At 52.7% G+C, this 19212-nt stretch overlaps 3 protein-coding genes across 7 annotated transcripts in view; 2 read left to right on the top strand and 1 right to left on the bottom strand.

The window, feature by feature from the left end:
- Positions 1-4277, top strand: part of PPP2R5D (protein phosphatase 2 regulatory subunit B'delta) — a 45717-nt gene extending 41440 nt beyond the window's left edge. The window contains exon 16 of the mRNA XM_030558174.1: positions 1031-4277. Within this exon, the coding sequence (XP_030414034.1) occupies positions 1031-1168 (138 nt within the window). The 3' untranslated portion in view covers positions 1169-4277. The remainder of the gene's footprint in view (positions 1-1030) is intronic.
- A 272-nt stretch (positions 4278-4549) lies between these two features.
- MEA1 (male-enhanced antigen 1) lies at positions 4550-8644 on the bottom strand. The gene is made up of 4 exons (XM_030558187.1): positions 8548-8644; positions 6970-7276; positions 5152-5257; positions 4550-4932 (listed from the first exon to the last, which is right to left on the bottom strand). The coding sequence occupies exons 2-4, from the start codon at positions 7258-7260 to the stop codon at positions 4769-4771; spliced, it is 561 nt and encodes a 186-aa protein (XP_030414047.1). The 5' UTR covers positions 7261-7276; positions 8548-8644; the 3' UTR covers positions 4550-4768.
- A 2648-nt stretch (positions 8645-11292) lies between these two features.
- The window catches only part of KLHDC3 (kelch domain containing 3), a 36467-nt gene continuing 28547 nt past the window's right edge, over positions 11293-19212 (top strand). For 4 of the 5 annotated variants that reach the window (XR_003999800.1, XM_030558176.1, XM_030558178.1 and 1 more), the window contains exon 1: positions 13082-13170. The gene's annotated coding sequence lies outside the window, so the exon portion shown is untranslated. Of the gene's footprint in view, positions 11379-13081; positions 13171-19212 lie in introns of those variants that run through there. The other variant, XM_030558177.1, reaches the window with a different exon arrangement.

The following is a 19212-nucleotide window of genomic DNA, read 5'->3' as shown; positions in this document are numbered from 1 at the left end:
TTTAGCATTGGCTGTTATACTTCTGCATAGTCTTGCACTCCATATGGAATGTCTAGCTCCTCTTTGAGTTGTGCTGAGGTCCCATGTGAGCCCAGGAGTGTCTCTACAGTTAGGGTCCTACCAAATTCACGCCCATGAAAAATGCATCACGGACCATGAAATCTGGTGTTTTGTGTGCTTTTACCCGATACTATGCAGATTTCACAGGACAGACCAGCATTTCTTCAATTGGGGGTCCTGACCCAAAAAGGAGTTGCAGGAGGTCAAAAGATATTTTAGGGGTGTCGTAGTATTGCCAGCCTACTTCTGTATTGCCTTCAGAACTGGGTGACCAGAGAGCAGTGGGGGTTGGCTGGGCATCCAGCTCTGAAGGCAGCACCCTGCCAGCAGCAGTGCAGAAGTAAGGGTGGCACTACCTTACCAGGCCATCCTTATCTCTACACTGCTGCTGGCGGTGGCTCTGCCTTCATAGCTGGGTTTCCGGCCAGCAGCCGCCGCTCTCCAGCTGCCCAGCTCTGAAGGTAGTGCCACCGCCAGCAGCCACACAGAAGTAAGGGTAACAATACTGCGAACCCCCCCCCACACACACAATAACCTTGCGACCCCCCCCATCTCCTTTTTGGGTCAGGACCCTACAATTACAACACCGTGAAATTTCAGATTTAAATAGCTGAAATAATGAAATTAATATTTTTCAATATCCTATGACCATGAAATAGACCAAAATGGACCATGAATTTGGTAGGGCCGCATATGGCTTTGGGTAGTAGGCAGAATCCCTCCCCAGCAAGCAGGGCTTCCTTAAACCTAGGCAGCTGGGTGGAGCATTGCCGTTACTGCTCCCCTTTGTTGCTTCTCACAGGGTGAGGCTAGGGGCACGTGAGCAAGAGCCACCTTTGTTCCTCTGGGCTGGGGAAGAGGGAGATGCTCAAAGTTGATCTGAGTGAGAGTGAGGGGCCTGGGACTCTCGCTGGGTGGGAGGTTAGTTCATCTCCTGAAGCAGAGCGCTGACTGTGGGCTTTGTCTCTAGATGCTGAAAGACATCAAGAAGGAGAAGGTTTTGCTGCGTCGGAAATCTGAGCTTCCTCAGGATGTCTACACTATAAAAGCCCTGGAGGCCCACAAGAGAGCAGAAGAATTCCTCACCTCAAGCCAAGAGGCGCTCTGACGGGCTAGGGAGCTGCCCTGGGAGCCCTGGCCCCCCTCCCTTTCCCCCCAGGGGTACCCAGAAATGCACTTGGTTCTAATGTATAACTAGGGAATGAACATGGTGAGCTGTGCCTGTCCACGCCATTCTCATTCTTTCAGGGTAGATTTGGTTTTACATTGTACCTCGTATCTCATTGCATTGTCACATCCTCCTGCTTTTTCCTTTAACGCTGTTTTGTGTGTGCGTCTGCAAAGGGAGCCCAGCCAGTCCATTTTCGCATCATTCCAGGCAGGAGTCATTCCATTCCCTGCTGCTTACTGATGCAGGACCAAAGCCTCCCCCGAATGCTCAGTGTCTGGATGGAATTCTTCAGCCAGCCTACATCACATGGTTCTGCACACAGCCCAAGGCCCTGTGCATGGACCATCCTCCACACCCACCCCCTGCTCCATCTGTGCATCAGAGACCCGTAGCCATGACAGCGGAGAGAGGCTCGGTTGGTTGACTCAAGTCTATCCACAGGGCAGGTTTGTTCACTACAGTGGATTCTCAAGGGCCTTTTCCAGTCGAATTGTAACTGTCCTCGATGGGCGGTGATTCCACCAGTTAATAATCTGGCTTGCCAAGAGAACAAGTATTTACCTTAACTTATCCTTTACTTAACTGAATCTCCCCTGTCTGTTCTCTAGCCCTCCTCCCTGCCTACCGTATGGTGGGCTAATCCTTTCCTGGGTGAAGTGCTCTGCAGTCTGAATGTAAGCACATTACCCCTATTCCTTTGTACCCCCCTCATGTAATTACCCTCTCCCTTCTTCGTTTAGCATGAGTCCCCCACCCCCGAAGGTTTTTATTGGCCAAACTCTAATGAGGAAACATTGTCATTTCCTCCAACCATTGTTGCTCCCATCTTGAGTTCCCTCAAACTTGTCACTATATTTTCAGTAATGACGTGCCCGAATTTAACATGCTATTCCAGGGGCACGTGACCAATGTGTCCCTGCTCTGTGATGTGTCTGCATACTCAGCCCCAAGTTGTGCTAGCCTCAGTTCATTGTCATATCACGGGGCATCCGATGCTCCATCGCTCCACCAGCCGTCCGGTCCAGGAGCTTGTGCTGGCAGTAAAGCGATAGGCGTGTCTTGGGCCACTTTGAGTTTGGAAGCATTCTGTTGCTCTGCACTTTGGAATCTGTAGCTGCTGCAGGTGTTGATCAAGGCTCACCTTATGCTGGCCATGTAGGCAGCTAGTTCTCTTGTCTGTTGTGCAGCTGTTAGTTCTCTTGTAGCATAGAAGGGACTAGTTATGCTATTTCATCATTAGGAATGTATTTGCCAATAGCCCAGGGCCTTCATCCTGGCAGGTAATCTATGGGTGCTATTGGCCGGGGTGCTGCAGTGTTTCGGTGGTTCTCTCCTGAGCATTCGATTTTGTGTCACAGCTCTCCCCATTGTCACCCTGGGGAGGCTAGTTTTTAAAGGGCATGAGTGGGCATGCTATACCTTTAAACAAATACCGGCCTCACTCATAACATAGATTGACAGCACCAGCCAACCCCCTCAAGCCCTAACTGCATTTCCAAATCATGGAACGTTACAAAAGGAAAAGTATCATGTCTGCTCTGCATCTGTAAGGCATCTCTGCTCCAGCTCTATGGTGTCTATCTGCTAGGATTCCCCTTGGGAGACAGTGCTCTAGCCTCCTACTTCTCACTCCTGACCTTCAGCCTGTTTTCCCTTCCTTAACTTCACCCCACTGCTCCTACTTTTAATTCCCACCCCAACTCATGTTAAATTCCTCTCGTTTAAACCCTTCACAGGTATCTCCTCTCCCCCATGCCCTGTTCAGCTTTTTCCTAAGTCATTCCTTCCACACCCTGGCTCATTCACATTCTTTTGAATTCCCCAGCAGAGGTGGAGGGGAAGGTAATTTATATAGTAGGTTCTTTAATCCTTTGGAGATTTTTCTCTCTCCTCTCCCAGCCCCAAACAGAACAGCCTTTCCTATCAGCTTTACACTGGGGGCTACTTCAAGTCTCGTCTGGATCCATGAATCACAGATTGGGGAAGGTTACTGCTTACTTTGAGTGTGAGTGTTAACATAGAGCCAACACTTACTACATGCCTGGCCCAGCACCTCCTCTGGCTCTGTAGCAGCTGTTACACTGGAGTAGGGGCAAGGAAGGTATACAAGAGTCTGTGGGAATGGGTGGCTGAGCCCTTTATAACACTGGTGGAGAAAAAAAGGGGCATGGGCTGAGGAAATGGAATGGGAAGAAGTGGCTTGGCCTTGGTTGTCACACACATTAGCAAGAGCCTATGAAGCAAGCTGCCTGTCATCCCACCTCTGAAGTGCACCAGAAGATTCCAGGGAGCAGGCACCGCCCCCGTGGAGATTGCAGAGGGAGTAGATGGCCTGAACATGTGTAGAGAAGTGGTTTGGCTGTAGAAGAGTTGGAGGCTGTAGCTGCATTTCAGGTTAGGATTTTCCTGGGGGTGGGCTCTGGTGCCTGTCCTGAAGCAAGTAGCAGTGAAACTTTCCATGTCTAACCAGGACAGCACCACTGCCCGGGTGGGTTGTACGCTGCAGCACAGTAACAGAGCAGTGTGTGCTGGATGACTTAGACAAATACATAGCCCTCTTCTTGGGGAGCAGGGAAGTTTGTGTTCAGTACTTCAACATTACATTTTGTTTGCTGCCTATTCATTCCCGTGTCCTATATATGTAAGGTGGGGCAGTGTGAGAAAGGGGTGAGTGCCTGCTGCACCTCTGCTGAACTATCATCCGACAGAATTACAATGAGGACCCAGCCCTTGGTAACTGTCTGCCAGGCCTCTGTTGTCTTTTGTACAACATTTCCTCATATTCAGTCTGTGCCCTCCCCACTCACACAGACAGAGTTAGAGCAGCCTCTGCCACTTCTCACATAGCCCCTCCCCTCATGAGGGAAAAGCAAAACTAAACAATGCAGTCACCCCCTGGACACAAGTATTAAACTGCTTACAGGTCATATGTACATATGGTGTACTTTATTTTCAGTAGAGCATTATAGTATGAAAAAGTGTTGGATTTTGTACAGATGTCCCTGTATGTACAGAACTAAATAAAATGGATCTCTTGAAAAGACAACACACTGAACTCACCTCCTGTGACATGGTATAGCACAGCTGTTTGCCCTCTACAGCACTTGGGGGCAGCACATGCATGGGTGAGGAGGGAGATACCCTTTCCCTCACTGGGATCCATGGGCACCTCGTGCAGGCCTTTGTTCCTCACAGATGGACCTGGCTAGAGCCACTAACGCTCTGCCCTTGGAGGTTATGAAGACAGTCCAGTTCCGTGGAGGCAGAGAACTATGACTGGGCGAGCATGAGGACACCACACTAACTGACATCAAACTATCCAATGGCTGGGAGTGGGAAAGGAAGAGACAAGGAAACAGATCTCCTCAGTGGGAGACAAACTGAACATCTTAGCACTTTAGCACCGGGGAAGGTCGTTGACCCATCCAGAGAAGGATGGTGGTGGTCTGCCTGCCATACATAACCCGAGGTTAAAGTGCACAGGGTAGCACTTTGTACTCAGCTCTCTTGATAGGGACCTGACCCTGGCTCTGCATTTCATTTCCATTCTGGCCTAGAGGCGCTGAGACTCTGCCTGGCCTGCAGCGTTCGCTGCACCATAGCCGTCCACTGATCATCCGAGATCTCGCTGGCCCACGCAGGGATTCCCAGGGTAGGGAGCTTCACGCCAGCCATCGTCCTTTTCACCAACTCCACGTGTGCTAGGGCCAAACAAAGTCAGAGCATGAGACCAGACGCTGCTGCTAGAGATAGCGCCCAGGCCCAAAGCCTTCAACCAGCTGGGCTCTGGGAGCTCTGCTCCACCTCCAAGCAGCCAGGTCCTGGTGCTGATACAATGCCCAGCAGGAGAGAGCTGCCTCCTTCTCTATCCCCAACAAATGCCACTTCAGGGTAGAATAGAGTTAAGGGGATTCTCTGACCTGGATCCATAGGGATGGAACTTCGGCTGCTCTGAGCTGCAGCTCCGTTGTCATCCTCCTCCTCTTCGCTATCCACAGGGGGGTCCGGCAGGTGCAGCCTCAGCATCTGCAGTGCATAACAAAATCCTCACAAGTTTCAGCAAAGCCTAGGGGAGAAACATGGTCCCCTCCTCCCCCCACCCGCATCCATCCTCCTGTACAGCCCCTCCCTATGCTCCCCAGTACTGCCACCCCAAAGAGTCTTAAGTCAGATCCCCAAAATCATGAGATTTAATAAAAGACTAAGTCAGGATTTTTGGTCTGTCTTGATTTAACTTCCCCTCCCTCCCTGTGCCACAATCTGTGCTGCTAGTGCTGACAAGTTTAGAGTGAGTAATGCAATTCTGGGCCCTGCTGAAAGAGCTGTCATTAAAGAACCCAACTGAGCTCAGGGCCCTATTGTGCAAGGTGCTGTACAAGCATAGCAAGAGACAGGCCTGGCCCTGAAGAGCCTGCAAACTAGTGCAAAGCATAACGACCTGTTTGTAACATTTGCCCCTCCCCCCCATCATATCTATACAATAAACAAACATCTATTGGATGAGAACTTTTAACACTTGCTGAGCTGGTCAGGATTCAAAGGAGACCAGGTGAAGGCTCTACAACTCATTACCATGCTCCAAGGCAGTCTGCCCACCCCACTAAGCACTAATGTTGCACCTTTAGTTATGTGGCATATTTTCTGGAAAAGTGTTTATTAAATCAAGTTCAGTCCTTTCTGGAGTTTACAGGCAGGGTCTGCCGCTCTGCACACATAGGCAATCTCCCACATACCACTCAAAAACCTGCCACTCCCGGTTCATGAAGGGCCTGCTCCAATTAACCAAAATGCAAACACTACAGAAGTAAGGAAGCCAATATTAACACAACATCCCAATTCACTTCTAAAATACAAAAAGTGCAATCTAAAATCAGCCCAATGGTTACTGCAGGGCCCTAACATTTCATCAGTGTATATTTTATCACCTCAAGTGTCAGCAGCAGGTTTCAAACCAGAGCCACAGCATAGCCTTCTACCAGGCCAGCTACAGGATCAGCTGACGAGAGGCTGGGTTACACAAGGATTTGAAAGACTGCAGCAGTGGAACTACAGGCTCCATGATGCTTGGTTCCTCTTCCTGCCTCCAGGAGCAGACTGTGGTCTGGCAATTACATTTGACAACAACTGCCCTGTTACTGTCACCTGCAGGGACTGAAGCCTGGCTCTGTAAGCGTAAATGCACAAGCCTCTGCCACTCGAGCCATGAACTTCTATGGGGTCCAGCTGCTAAAAGGTGACCGAGCCGTACTGTGTTAGTGTGGGTCACAGACTATTATTTCTGAAAGACTGGGGGGAGGAGACACAAAGGAGATAATGTAACAGAGCCAAGCTGCAGAGATCAGAGCTCTCCATCCAGCTTTGCCAGAAGTGACCTTGTGGCCGCTCTCATTCGCACTGTCTGTGGAAAAGGGGATCGATAGGTTAGCCCCAAGGCAGCAGTAGGAGTCCATGGCTCATACGGGATGTGAAGTGCAAGGAACAGTTACAGCAGCTAGTGGAAGGACGAGGACTAGAGCTCCTGATTCCAGTGATGCAGTTTAGTGCCCCTAGGCTTACAGGGCATTGGGGTGGGGGGAGCCGGGTGCTCTCAGATTCTGCTTCCTCAAAGACATGTGAGGGACAGAGCTCCTCATGCCATGCTGAGACTATCACTTTACTGATAACAAGTTCACAAGATGGCAGCAGTGCATCCCATCTGTCCTGCACACTCCCCCCCACACCAGACAGCCCCATGTGACCTGCAATCGCTCCTGGATGCCAGGCGCTGTCTCTGCAGGGCCCTGTGTCCCCTCAGCTGCCAGCGAACCCTGGTCCCACGACCCCAGCTCGGGATCCTGGCTCAGGGGCTGGTAGAAGTAGCCATTGCCACTGCTGCCCCCCTCTTCCTCCTCCTCGGGCTCCTCGCTGCTCCAGTCTCCAGGGGGGTCCACAGCTCCCTCAGGCACCTCCTGCGGTCCCAGCTCCTCGTGCTCATTGGGACAGATCCGCTCAGGGCCCATTGTCCGTGCAGCCACCAGCTCCGTGGCCATGCGCCAGCGCCTCAGCCTGCAGGGGGACTGGGTCAAAGAAGCTCCAACCCCCACACAGACTTCCAGCACTGGGCCTCGCCCCCCCCGTGCTGGGCCCCCCCCAACTGCCCCCCACACACACACCCCCGTGCTGGGCCCCCCCCAACTGCCCCCCACACACACACCCCCGTGCTGGCCCCCCCCCCACTGCCCCCCACACACACACCCCCGTGCTGGCCCCCCCCCCCAACTACCCCCCCACACACCCCCGTGCTGGCCCCCCCCCCAACTACCCCCCACACACACCCCCGTGCTGGGCCCCCCCCAACTACCCCCCCCACACACACCCCCGTGCTGGGCCCCCCCCCAACTACCCCCCACACACACACCCCCGTGCTGGGCCCCCCCCAACTACCCCCCACACACACACCCCCGTGCTGGGCCCCCCCCAACTACCCCCCACACACACACACCCGTGCTGGGCCCCCCCCAACTACCCCCCCCACACACACCCCCGTGCTGGGCCCCCCCCAACTACCCCCCCCCACACACACCCCGTGCTGGGCCCCCCCCAACTACCCCCCCCACACACACCCCCGTGCTGGGCCCCCCCCAACTACCCCCCCCACACACACCCCCGTGCTGGGCCCCCCCCAACTACCCCCCCCACACACACCCCCGTGCTGGGCCCCCCCCAACTACCCCCCCCACACACACCCCCGTGCTGGGCCCCCCCCAACTCCCCCCCCCACACACACCCCCGTGCTGGGCCCCCCCAACTACCCCCCCACACACACACCCCCGTGCTGGGCCCCCCCAACTACCCCCCCCCACACACACACCCGTGCTGGGCCCCCCCCAACTACCCCCCCACACACACCCCCGTGCTGGGCCCCCCCCAACTACCCCCCACACACACACCCCCGTGCTGGGCCCCCCCAACTACCCCCCCACACACACACACACCCGTGCTGGGCCCCCCCCAACTACCCCCCCCACACACACACACTCCCCAACTACCCCCCCCACACACACACCCGTGCTGGCCCCCCCCAACTACCCCCCACACACACACACTCCCCAACTACCCCCCCCACACACACCCCCGTGCTGGCCCCCCCCAACTACCCCCCACACACACACCCCCGTGCTGGGCCCCCCCCAACTACCCCCCCCACACACACCCCCGTGCTGGGCCCCCCCCAACTACCCCCCCCACACACACCCCCGTGCTGGGCCCCCCCAACTGCCCCCCCCACACACACCCCTGTGCTGGGCTCCCCCCCATTGCCGGCAGGGGCCACTCACCAAATCCGGGTCCGGGTCTCGCCCGGTCTGCAGGCAGGAGCGAGATTTCCTGCTTTAGCCACCGGACGCGGAAATTCGTATTTGTCCAATGGGGATGACGTCACAGAGCAGGCCTTATGGGTATTGTAGTTCCATTGTCACCCCCAGACCCCTCCCCCATGGCCCCTCCCTCCCTCAGAGCCCCCTGGACCCTCACCCTCCCCACATCACCTCCTAGGAGCTCCTACAGCCCCTCCCATCTCCCCCTGACACCCCCAGACCCCTCCCCATAGCCCCTCAATGCCCCCCTGGCCCCTCCCTCCTCCCCTCTCACTCCCTCAGAGCCCCCTGGACCCTCACCCTCCCCACATCACCTCCTAGGAGCTCCTATAGCCCCTCCCATCACACCCGACACCCCCAGACCCCTCCCCATAGCCCCTCAATGCCCCCCATGGCCCCTCCCTCCTCCCCTCTCACTCCCTCAGAGCCCCCTGGACCCTCACCCTCCCCACATCACCTCCTAGGAGCTCCTATAGCCCCTCCCATCTCCCCCTGACACCCCCAGACCCCTCCCCATAGCCCCTCAATGGCCCCCATGGCCCCTCGCTCCTCCCCCCTCCCTCCCTCAGAGCCCCCTGGACCCTCACCCTCCCCACATCACCTCCTAGGAGCTCCTATAGCCCCTCCCATCTCCCCCTGACACCCCCAGACCCCTCCCCATAGCCCCTCAATGGCCCCCATGGCCCCTCCCTACTCCCCTCTCACTCCCTCAGAGCCCCCTGGACCTCACCCTCCCTCCCATCTCCCCCTGACAGCCCCAGACCCCTCCCCATAGCCCCTCAATGCCCCCCTGGCCCCTCCCTCCTCCCCTCTCACTCCCTCAGAGCCCCCTGGACCCTCACCCTCCCCACATCACCTCCTAGGAGCTCCTATAGCCCCTCCCATCTCCCCCTGACACCCCCAGACCCCTCCCCTTAGCCCCTCAATGCCCCCCATGGCCCCTCCCTCCTCCCCTCTCACTCCCTCAGAGCCCCCTGGACCCTCACCCTCCCCACATCACCTCCTAGGAGCTCCTATAGCCCCTCCCATCTCCCTCTGACACCCCCAGACCGCTCCCCCATAGCCCCTCAATGCCCCCACATGGCCCCGCCCTCCTCCCCTCTCACTCTGTGTCCTTTTCTTAAGTCACTCCAGGATACCACCCCCTGCTCTGTAAGGGTGGCCTACAGTCTTTGTTCCTAACTGTATTACCTTGTATTTAGCTGTATGAAATCTTATGTTGTTCAAGTGAGCATAGCTCATTAAGCTTCCCAGATCACTCTGTAGAATTAACCTGTCCTTAACATTATTTGCAATATGTACATACTTTACCAGCAATGTTTGTATATTTTCTTCTATATCATTGACTAGAACAGATCTCCCTGGGATTGCACTAGAAACACACCATTGGATGCTGATTCTCTGTTTACAATTACTGTTTTGGGAGATCTTTCAGTCTGCATTTAACTCATTAAATAGGTGCTACATTGAGTTGCATAACCCTGATTTTTTTAATCAGAATATAATGTGGTATTGAGTCATATGGCTTACAGAAAAAGAAGTATATTATGTCATCACCGTAAACCTTTGTCAACCAGATTTGTAATCTCATCAGTAAAAGTATCCAACCCTCTTTCTAAGGGTTTGGCTACACTTGCAGGTGTACAGCGCTGGGAGTTACAGCTGTCTTCGTACAGCTGTGTAGGGAAAGCGCTGCAGTGTGGCCACATTTGCAGCGGTGTTGGGAGTGGGGCATTTATGGGCAGCTATCCCAGCATTCAAGTGGCTGCAACGTGCTTTTCAAGAGTGGGGGGTGGAGTGTGACAGGGAGCATGGGGGAGAGAGAGAGAGTGAATTTTTGGAGCTGACAGTGTGTCAGCAACCTGCCTTGCAAGTTCTGACCCCTTCCCCCACCCCTCTCTCATTCACTAAATGCAACTAGCCTTTTTTTTTCCTCACAGACCAGATAAGCAGCTGCTCCAAAACTGACCCTCCCGCCCGTCCCTTGCAGGCCCATGCTGCTCCTCTCCTCAAGCAAACAGTAGCTGTGGACATTCATCCCCCTGCCTGCCTCTGCTCCAGCAAACAGTTGCTGTGTTTGTTTGTTAGATAAGCAGCTCAGGGAGCCCGGAGTTCACAACAAAACAAACAGAGGCATCACAACAAAACAAAGAACTAATCTTTACTTAAAAGCATTATGGGAAGATTCCGGAGGTCAGTTACAGTGTCTAAGATCGCTCACTGGCACTCCAGCGCTGTTCTCTTTATTCCCCTTGTCGAGGTGGAGTACATGCAGCGCTGTACCCAGGGAGATACAGCGCCGTATGTGCCTTGCCAGTGTGGACAGGAGTGAATTACAGCGCTGCAAAGCCACCACCGGCGCTGTAACTCTCCAGTGACATGTGCCCAGCCAGGAGGAGCAATGGCAGGACAGTGCGGTGCAGAGGAGGGCAGAACCGGCCTATTGGCCTGGAGCTTGGGAGATACCTGGGGTAAAGTCGAGGGGAGGAAGGGGGCATCGGTGGCTTGATGGATTGGGCGGGGTGGGAGCAATGGGGGGCCGCCTGCAGGGAGCCGGGCGGGGGAGGACCCCGGACCCAGCCATCCCTCGCTCTCTGTCTTTCGCACGGAGGGCGGCTCACGGGACTACAAGTCCCAGGCTGCCCCGCGGCGCGCTCTCTGCGCACGCGCACTAGGCCCGAGCCCTTGCGGGCGGTGCTGCTGGCGCTTGGCAGGTGGCGGCTCGGCCGTTAAACCGGAGCCGCGCGGAGCAGCCCCGTCCCCGCCCGTCGCGGGCCGCGCCTGCCCGGCAGGTAGCGCGGGGGCTGGAGCCCGCTGGGCGTGAGCGCTGAGGGGGAACCCGGAGCTGTCGGGGGGGGGGGGGGAGCCGGTGCCCTGCTGGGGGCGGGGGGGGAGCCGGTGCCCTGCTGGGGGCGGGGGGGGAGCCGGTGCCCTGCTGGGGGGGTGGCCGGGCGGGAGAGCCGGTGCCCTGCTGGGGGCGGGGGGAGAGCCGGTGCCCTGCTGGGGGGGGCTGTCGGGCGGGAGAACCGGTGCCCTGCTGGGGGGGTGGCCGGGCGGGCTCTCGGGGGGGAAGCCGGTGCCCTGCTGGGGGTTGGGCTGGGGGGTTGAGAGCCGGTGCCCTGTTGGGAGGTTGAGCTGGGGGTGGGAGGAGAGCCAGTGCCCTGCTGGGGGTGGGGAAACCAGTGCCCTGGTTGGGCTGGGGGGGGTGAGAGCCGGTGAGCTGGGGGGGAGCTGGTGGTGGGCTGGTGAGAGGAGAACCGGTGGGACTTTGGGAGGACAGAGCCGGTGCCCTGCTGCAGGAGAGGGGCAGGCAGGCAGAGAGCTGGTGTCCTCCTGGGGGCCGGTGCCCTGCTGCTGACGTGGGACTCTGGGGGGACAGAGCTGGTGCCCTGCTGGGGGCGGGGGGAGAGCCGGTGCCCTGCTGGGGGGGTGGCCGGGCGGGCTCTCGGGGGGAAGCCGGTGCCCTGCGGGGGCGGGGGGAAGCCGGTGCCCTGCTGGGGGTTGGGCTGGGGGGTTGAGAGCCGGTGCCCTGTTGGGAGGTTGAGCTGGGGGTGGGAGGAGAGCCAGTGCCCTGCTGGGGGTGGGGAAACCAGTGCCCTGGTTGGGCTGGGGGGGGTGAGAGCCGGTGAGCTGGGGGGGAGCTGGTGGTGGGCTGGTGAGAGGAGAACCGGTGGGACTTTGGGGGGACAGAGCCGGTGCCCTGCTGCAGGAGAGGGGCAGGCAGGCAGAGAGCTGGTGTCCTCCTGGGGGCCGGTGCCCTGCTGCTGACGTGGGACTCTGGGGGGACAGAGCTGGTGCCCTGCTGCAGGAGAAGGGCAGGCAAAGAACCGGTGCCTCTGTGCCATGTGTTTGCTGGATTGCAATTCAGAGCAGAGCAAGTGTCTGTGGTGCCAGGCAGGCTGGACTGCTTTGGGGCAGCTTCCTGAGGCTCCATTCCGATGTAGTCGGTCTCTTGGGCTCTTGGTGATGGCAGCAAGCATTGGTACACCTGGCCTTGGGGCGTGGTAATGGCTGGTGGGCGGTATGGCAGAGGTTATGGTGTGGCAGGAAATGAGTGGTGAGGGTGTCGGGTGGGGAGTAGGAGCTGGTCTAGAAAAGTGACTGGTCTCATACATGGTATCTAATCATAGAGGTCTGGGTTGGAAAATTAAACACAAGTCTATGTAAATGACGCCCATAGGCAGGGACTTGTTTTCAAAAGCCCCCAAGTGGTTGTGTTTAGTTTCAGGGGGCTTGTGCTCTTGGTCACTTGGGTATTTCTGAAAATTGCATCCTTAGTTACTAGAATGGATAAACCTCTCCCTCCGATTCGTGGGTTTTACTTATTTGATGACCCTCTGTAGGGTAAAGGTGTGTGTGGCCTGGGGTTTTGTTTCTTGAAAATGAATCCAATTTGACTTCCATGGCTGGCTTCAGCAAGAGCCCAGACCCTCTGACTTCGTCTCTCCTATTGGTTTCAGAGGGAAAATGGTCCCACTTCTGAAATCCATGGCTGTGATGGTGAGACTGGTGTTTCTGATGGAGACATTCAAAATGCCTGTAACCCATGGGGATCGGCCTTTCGTTTCAGTTTCTATCACCAAGGTTTGTTGATCTTCAGTTCACCTCAGTCGTTATTTATCTCCTGGATCATAAATTCTTGATATGTGCCTCAGTGGAGGTCAGTATCTCCTCGCTGTGTCCCCTGTCCTGAAATTAGAAGTGCATGTGCATTAGCAAACGGATTGAAAGGTCGTCTGATTGGCGTTTATGGAAGCTCTTTTGTATGTTCTTGTAACAAAACTTGGTGGACCCCAGTAGCTGGGCCTCTTGTAGCAACAGGACCGGGGGGGTGGGGGAAGGTGGTTATCTTCCCTAATGGAAAACACACATTGCTGCCACACTGGGACATAATGTTCCTCTTCGCACCTTCTGGTGCAGCTTTATCCGAAAGGGCAGAGCCAAGAAATGACTAGTTTAACTTGACTTTCTGCAGTTAGAATCATAGGGTTAGAAGGGATTGCAAGGGTCGGGTCTGGTCTAGTCTAGTCTAGCCCACTGCCAAGATGCAGGACTTGTTGTGTCCAGCCTTCCAAGACAGATGGCTCCAGCCTCCTTTTGAAAACCTCCAGGGAAGAAGCTTCCACAACCTCCCTAGGCGTCTGTTCTTACAGTTAGTGTTTCCTGAGATTTAATCTAAATCTGTTTGAACCCATTGCCTCTTGTCCTGCCCTCTGTGGCAAGGGAGAAAAGCTTTCTCCGTCTTTCTTTTCCTACGTCAGCCTTTCAAGTATTTAATGTATTCCCCCTTAATCGCCTCTCTTCCAAACTAAACATCTTTCTTCATCTTTGATGGCTCCCAGTTTCAGACACATCCAGAAGGGTCCTCAGTCTGTTCTTACACAGACATCTCATAGGAGCCTATGACACATACTATCTGGCCTATCAGGTTGCTTGTTCTTGGCAATGTGGATTGAAATCAAGAAACAAATCTGGGCTGAATCTCAGGAAAAACTTCTGGAGAGTGAGGGCTGTTCTACACTACAGCTGTAAATCAACCTAAGTTACGCTACTTCAGTTATGTATCTGAAGTTGATGTAACTTAGGTCGACTTACAGCGGTGTCTGCGCCATGCTGTGTGTATGGGAGACACTCTCCCGCCAAATTACCTTACTCTTCTCGGGGAGCTGGAGTACAGGAGTTGATGGGAGACCACTCTGCCATCGACTTAGTGGGTCTTCACCTGACCCACTAAATTGACACCATGGCATCAGTTACAGCTAGATTGGCACTGCTGCAATTATAGAGAAGTCTGAGATGTATCTGATTGTAGAACAGTCTCCTAAGGAAAGTGGAGGTAACCCCATCACTTAAAACTAGGACTAAGTACGTACTTCCATAGGGACCAGTCCTGCACTGGCCCCCAAGGGGCTGACTGACGTAGGGCTTATACGGAAAACTCCATTAACATCTGAGTCTAACCTTCTCAGAATAGCTTCCTGAGCTTGTGTGGCAGACGGATTAGTCACCGTGCAGGGAGCTTGTGGGGTTTCTCTTCATGGCAGGGCCCAGCCAATGCTGAGGGATTTGCTTACCATGCTAAAAGCACATGGTTGCTAGTATCTTGCAGTATGACTCCACTCTGACCTTTGGCCTCTGTCAGGTTACTGATAGAAAACTTTATCAGCTACTACAGAGCCTTTGCAGAATTTCAGGTCTCTTTCCAGGTGATAGTCCAGCATTTGCACTAATAACATTTTAGCGTAATCTGTTTGTTTATAGGAAGAACAGATCACAACAATTGAATTGCATTCCCCTTCCTCTAATTTCCTATATTTTCTAGCTCCTGAAACACCTCCCCTTCTAGAAATATTCAGCATCCCAATACAGTTAATATCGGGGGTTAAAGATGCACATGTATCACATGATGGTTATGTTTAAATGGCTTGGTGGTGAGGGCGAAGAGGAAGGGTGGTGATTAAAATAAGGTACGGTCAATATACAATGTGATGTAAATGTTGTTAGGTGTAAGTATGTATCTTATTACGAGCAGACACTCATTGAAATGTCTTAGTGTCAGTGACCTGAAACGTCAAATAACATCTTTCCCCCCTCTCACCCAACCTGCACAAAAAACTCAATTTGGATGAATCCCGAGGGATTAAGCACAACCTCACCTGCTCCCCACCTCACTGTTCCCTGGACGTCTTCACTGCAGTTCTGCGATTAATCTTTCCCATTGGATCTGCTTGCTCAGGCTGAGGAGGGAAGCCCCCGCAGTGAGACCTAGTCATGCTGTTTCTCTGTATGTTGCTAAGTACTAGTTGTGTGTAGGGGAGTGAGTTCTAATTATGGATTTAGTGAGATTTTTGGGAGGTGAATGGGGTGCATTGAGACTGAACAGGTGTTTGGCTAACCCTCACTTCCAGTCATTCTGGTTAGACATGTCCGTGGTTTGAGAGAGGTGGGTTTTTTTCTCCTGAGCAGTTCAGTTGCCTTGTGTGGCTTCATGTCGTCTGTTTATAGCAGGTTTCTGTGGGAGTCCTGAGCATCTTATGCATGTCACGGCTGCCCTCAGAGATTCCCCCAGAGCTTTGAACAAACAGCAGATAAGACTTCATGGAGTATCCTGGGAATCTGGGGGAGGGGACTTATATCTTCTATGTGGTTACCTCTTCTGGTGAGTGCTAGAGATACTGGAAAAGGGAAGGAATTACATAGGGAAGTTTGTAATGGGATGGGTGAGAAAGCTGGCATGTAGCCTGCATTGTTCAGGAGGTTCGGTATCTGTTCATGAGGCTGTGGAGATGGTGTAATGTCTGTGGTGGTCATTCAGGGGATACTGGTATAACTGTAACTTTAGTACTAATCCTGAAAGCACTTCATAACTGTTAATTCTCTTGCCCCCACTCCATGGGAAAGGTCAGTACTGTTCCATTTTATAGAAAGGCAAATAGATGCAGAGAAGAAGGGATATGCCCAAGGACATTCAGGGTATCACTGTCAGAGCTGTGATTTGGAACTCAGCATCTTCCTGCTCCTAGTACTTTGTCCAGATCACAAGATGATGCTGTCTGGAGATTCTTGGATGATCTGCCTGCAGAAGGCGTGGTGAGGTGTGTGCACAGTATTGGCTACTGAAATCTTTCATCCAAGTTGAAATTAATCAGACTAAAATGCTTGTTTTTCAATTTCCTGCTGTCCCTTCTCTAGCTCAGGTGAGGTGACCCAATGGTTATATGGTGACCTTTGTTGTAGCAGTGTTTTTAGGCATGCATTGTGTCTTACAGAGAATAAGGAAATACTCTCCTGATGATTTGACAATCTGGATGAAGTGTGACATGACATGATCTAGGGAGAGAGGGCTTCAGATGGGAGGGAGGTTTGCATAAAATGGTGGATGAGGCTGCTTGTTTTCCCGGGGTGCACCTTTGTATTCTCTGTTTGAGGTCTACTTATATAGATGTTAGGCTGGTGTGAGAGAGTGACTGTGCAGCAAAGACTGGGGAGGAACTGGGTTTTTGGGGAGAAGGAGTTATTCTAGGCATAAGGGGACCCTGGAAGAAAGTGCAGATGTGTTTGTGGGACAAAGCAAAGAAAGAAGCATCACGGGGATTGAAATTAGCTGGCACAGAAGCTGAACAGAATAATGGCAGGAGATGGGAAATGATATAAACAGGGGCAGTGCTAAGATCTGCTTGAAAGGAAACCTGGTGAGTTTGTTCTCTGAAGTGATGAGCTTCAAGAGGTACCTGGTGTCTTGAACAAGCCTCAAGGCTTGTATTTGTGATAGCAAATTTAGTGACCCTTCAGCAGCACCATTGTAATCAAATCTAGTGTAACTGGGTTTGTACTGAAAAAGCCGGTAAATACACTTATGTAGATACAACCCCTGTATTTCCTGCTGCCTTGGAACAAATAGCCAAAGCAGTGAGTAAATGTCAGGAGTGAGTGTAGAAACTGGATTACTCTGTGGCTGGTTCTAATGGTAAGTTGGATGTGCCTGAAATAGAACAGTCTATATGGACAGCTTCAAGCTGGCTGGGGCTATTTTAAGTGCTACTAAACCTTGTGGCTGGCACATCTCAGGACACAGAGCCCTGAGGACTAAGGCAGTAGCACGGTAGGGACTTTCTCTCCTCCATGCACTTTAACAGAGACAGTCGGTGCAGATTTCCCTGCTGCTTGGGGAGTCCTTAGCAGGGACTGAGATAGCAGGGTGGGGCTTGGGAAATCCACACTGCTTCTTGCTGGGTTTTCCCATCTGGTTTGGAGATTAAGGCAGAGAGAGCTGGATCTGTGGAATCGGACAAATCTGAGCACTTGTTAGAAATGGCTTTAGCGTCTGTTTCCTTGGCACACAGGTTGGTGGGCCAGCCCAGCTGCATGCTCTCATTCCAGCATGGAATGGGTTCTGCTCCATCTGGGCTTGGGTATTATGGGCATTGTTCTAAGGTTGCCGTCTTGGTCTCAATTTTAGACCATCTTTTATGTTTGTCAGTGAAACTTCTGGCCTGAAAATGCTCATGCTTAATTTTAGTCCCGAAAATACACGTAGGAAGTCTGAAGTAAATTAGCCAAGAAATGAGTTGTAGGGCAATGAAAACGTGAAATTTACTTTTGCAAGAAGTGCAGCCATTTTTGTTCACTCCTAATAACACCAGTTTTATAGAGTCAAACTTGAGAACTGGTGCATGGGCTAATTGTGACCAATTTGGTCAAGTAGCTATTGCTGTTTCAGAACGTACTTTTCTGATGTAATTTTATAGCTGTAGCCCCATGGCGAGGCTGTCACAACTTGATTGAGGACTGGTTTGCTGAATTATGCATATGCTTTAAACAGCTTTGTAGTCAGGGATGGTAGAAATAGCCACATTCCTTCTGTAGTCTAAAGATTAAAGATTCCTGTTTTCTACAGAATGTAGTTTTCCTTTTTCGGGGGGAGGGGAAGCTTGTAACCCTTCTAGTCACAAGTTACTATCTAAATGTTACTGGCTCTCGGGAGTGAGTTGCCCCATTCCTCTCGGTGGTGAATATCTCTCTAAAGACTATCATTTGTCACATATCTGCTGATTGTCCTCAGGGAAACTTCCATTATGGCTGAGTGCCATGTCCAGCTGCCACCCTGGCATGGGGATGGGGAGACTCTTTGCACACTGTCATTGAGCTGCTCCTTGCTACTCTTGCATCAAATAATGAACACTTGCATCCCTTCAGCAATGAAAGTAAAACCTGTGTAGCCAGAATGTCCACTCCGAAGAGCTCCTGTGGGGCAGAAGAAGGATTTTGTGCATTTTCATTAAATACCAGTGGTTCATTCTTACAACTTTTATTAATTCATAAGAGTTAATCTCCTTGTCCCTTACAAAGAACTAGGAACATGACCAAGGAGAGCTTAAATTACATGAACATTTTAATTGCCATGCCAGATCAGAGCATTGTCCCCCTGTGGTAGGACTCCATCTGCGATCAGTGTGAGGTGCTTCAGAGGAAGAGGATAGGAGTGCTGCCGTAGCAGTTTACGGAATAACCTGCTCGCAGAGAAGTGTCCTGGCAGTAAGTGACTGGCTTAAGTCCTGATGCTCCAGGGCTGGTATCCCTTCCAGACTTTATCCTTCTTTAATCCTTAGAGTTGTAACTCCAAATAATCTCATTATCTATACAAAAGTTAATCCATTTTTGAATCCTCCTAAGCTTTTGGCCTCAGTGATAGCTAGTGGAGCTCACTGCCAGAAAATTAACTTGCACTGTGTGGGAAAAGTATTTCCTTTGATCATTTTTTGAATTTGAGACCTTTCAACTTCACAGTTATATTGGAGCAGAAGAATAGGGCAAATAGAATAACCTGATCTACCTTATCTATACCATTCATTGTTCTAGAGCTTCTGTGTACCCTCTGAGTTGTCTCATCTTTAAAGTAAATAGCTGTCAATATGCCACGTGGAAGCAGTTTCATACTGCTAATTGTTTTGCTGCCGGTCTCTAACGAAAGATCCCTGAGGATGTCTGTATACAATTCTATACCTTTTGGCAAACTTATGGGCAGGTGTTTTCGATATACATCTCCTTAGCCAGGTATTTCCATAAAGGAACCAAGCATTCATAGCAATGTTATCCAGTCAATGTTTCTCCCTCCCAGAGACAGGG

This window comes from Gopherus evgoodei, chromosome 3 (assembly GCF_007399415.2).
Source record: "Gopherus evgoodei ecotype Sinaloan lineage chromosome 3, rGopEvg1_v1.p, whole genome shotgun sequence".
Lineage (NCBI taxonomy): Eukaryota > Metazoa > Chordata > Testudines > Testudinidae > Gopherus > Gopherus evgoodei.
The sequence above is the reverse complement of the archived record's forward strand: the minus strand, read 5'-3'. Positions and strand labels throughout refer to the sequence as shown.

Bases quoted from the DNA above. Each gene is read 5' to 3' on its own strand.
- MEA1 (XM_030558187.1), bottom strand. From the start codon at position 7,260: ATGGCCACGGAGCTGGTGGCTGCACGGACAATGGGCCCTGAGCGGATC. The intron at 5,258-6,969 runs GTCACATGGGGC...TATGCACTGCAG, and splicing joins GCATCCAGGAGCGATTGCAG to ATGCTGAGGCTGCACCTGCC. The intron at 4,933-5,151 runs GTCAGAGAATCC...GTTTGGCCCTAG, and splicing joins TTCCATCCCTATGGATCCAG to CACACGTGGAGTTGGTGAAA.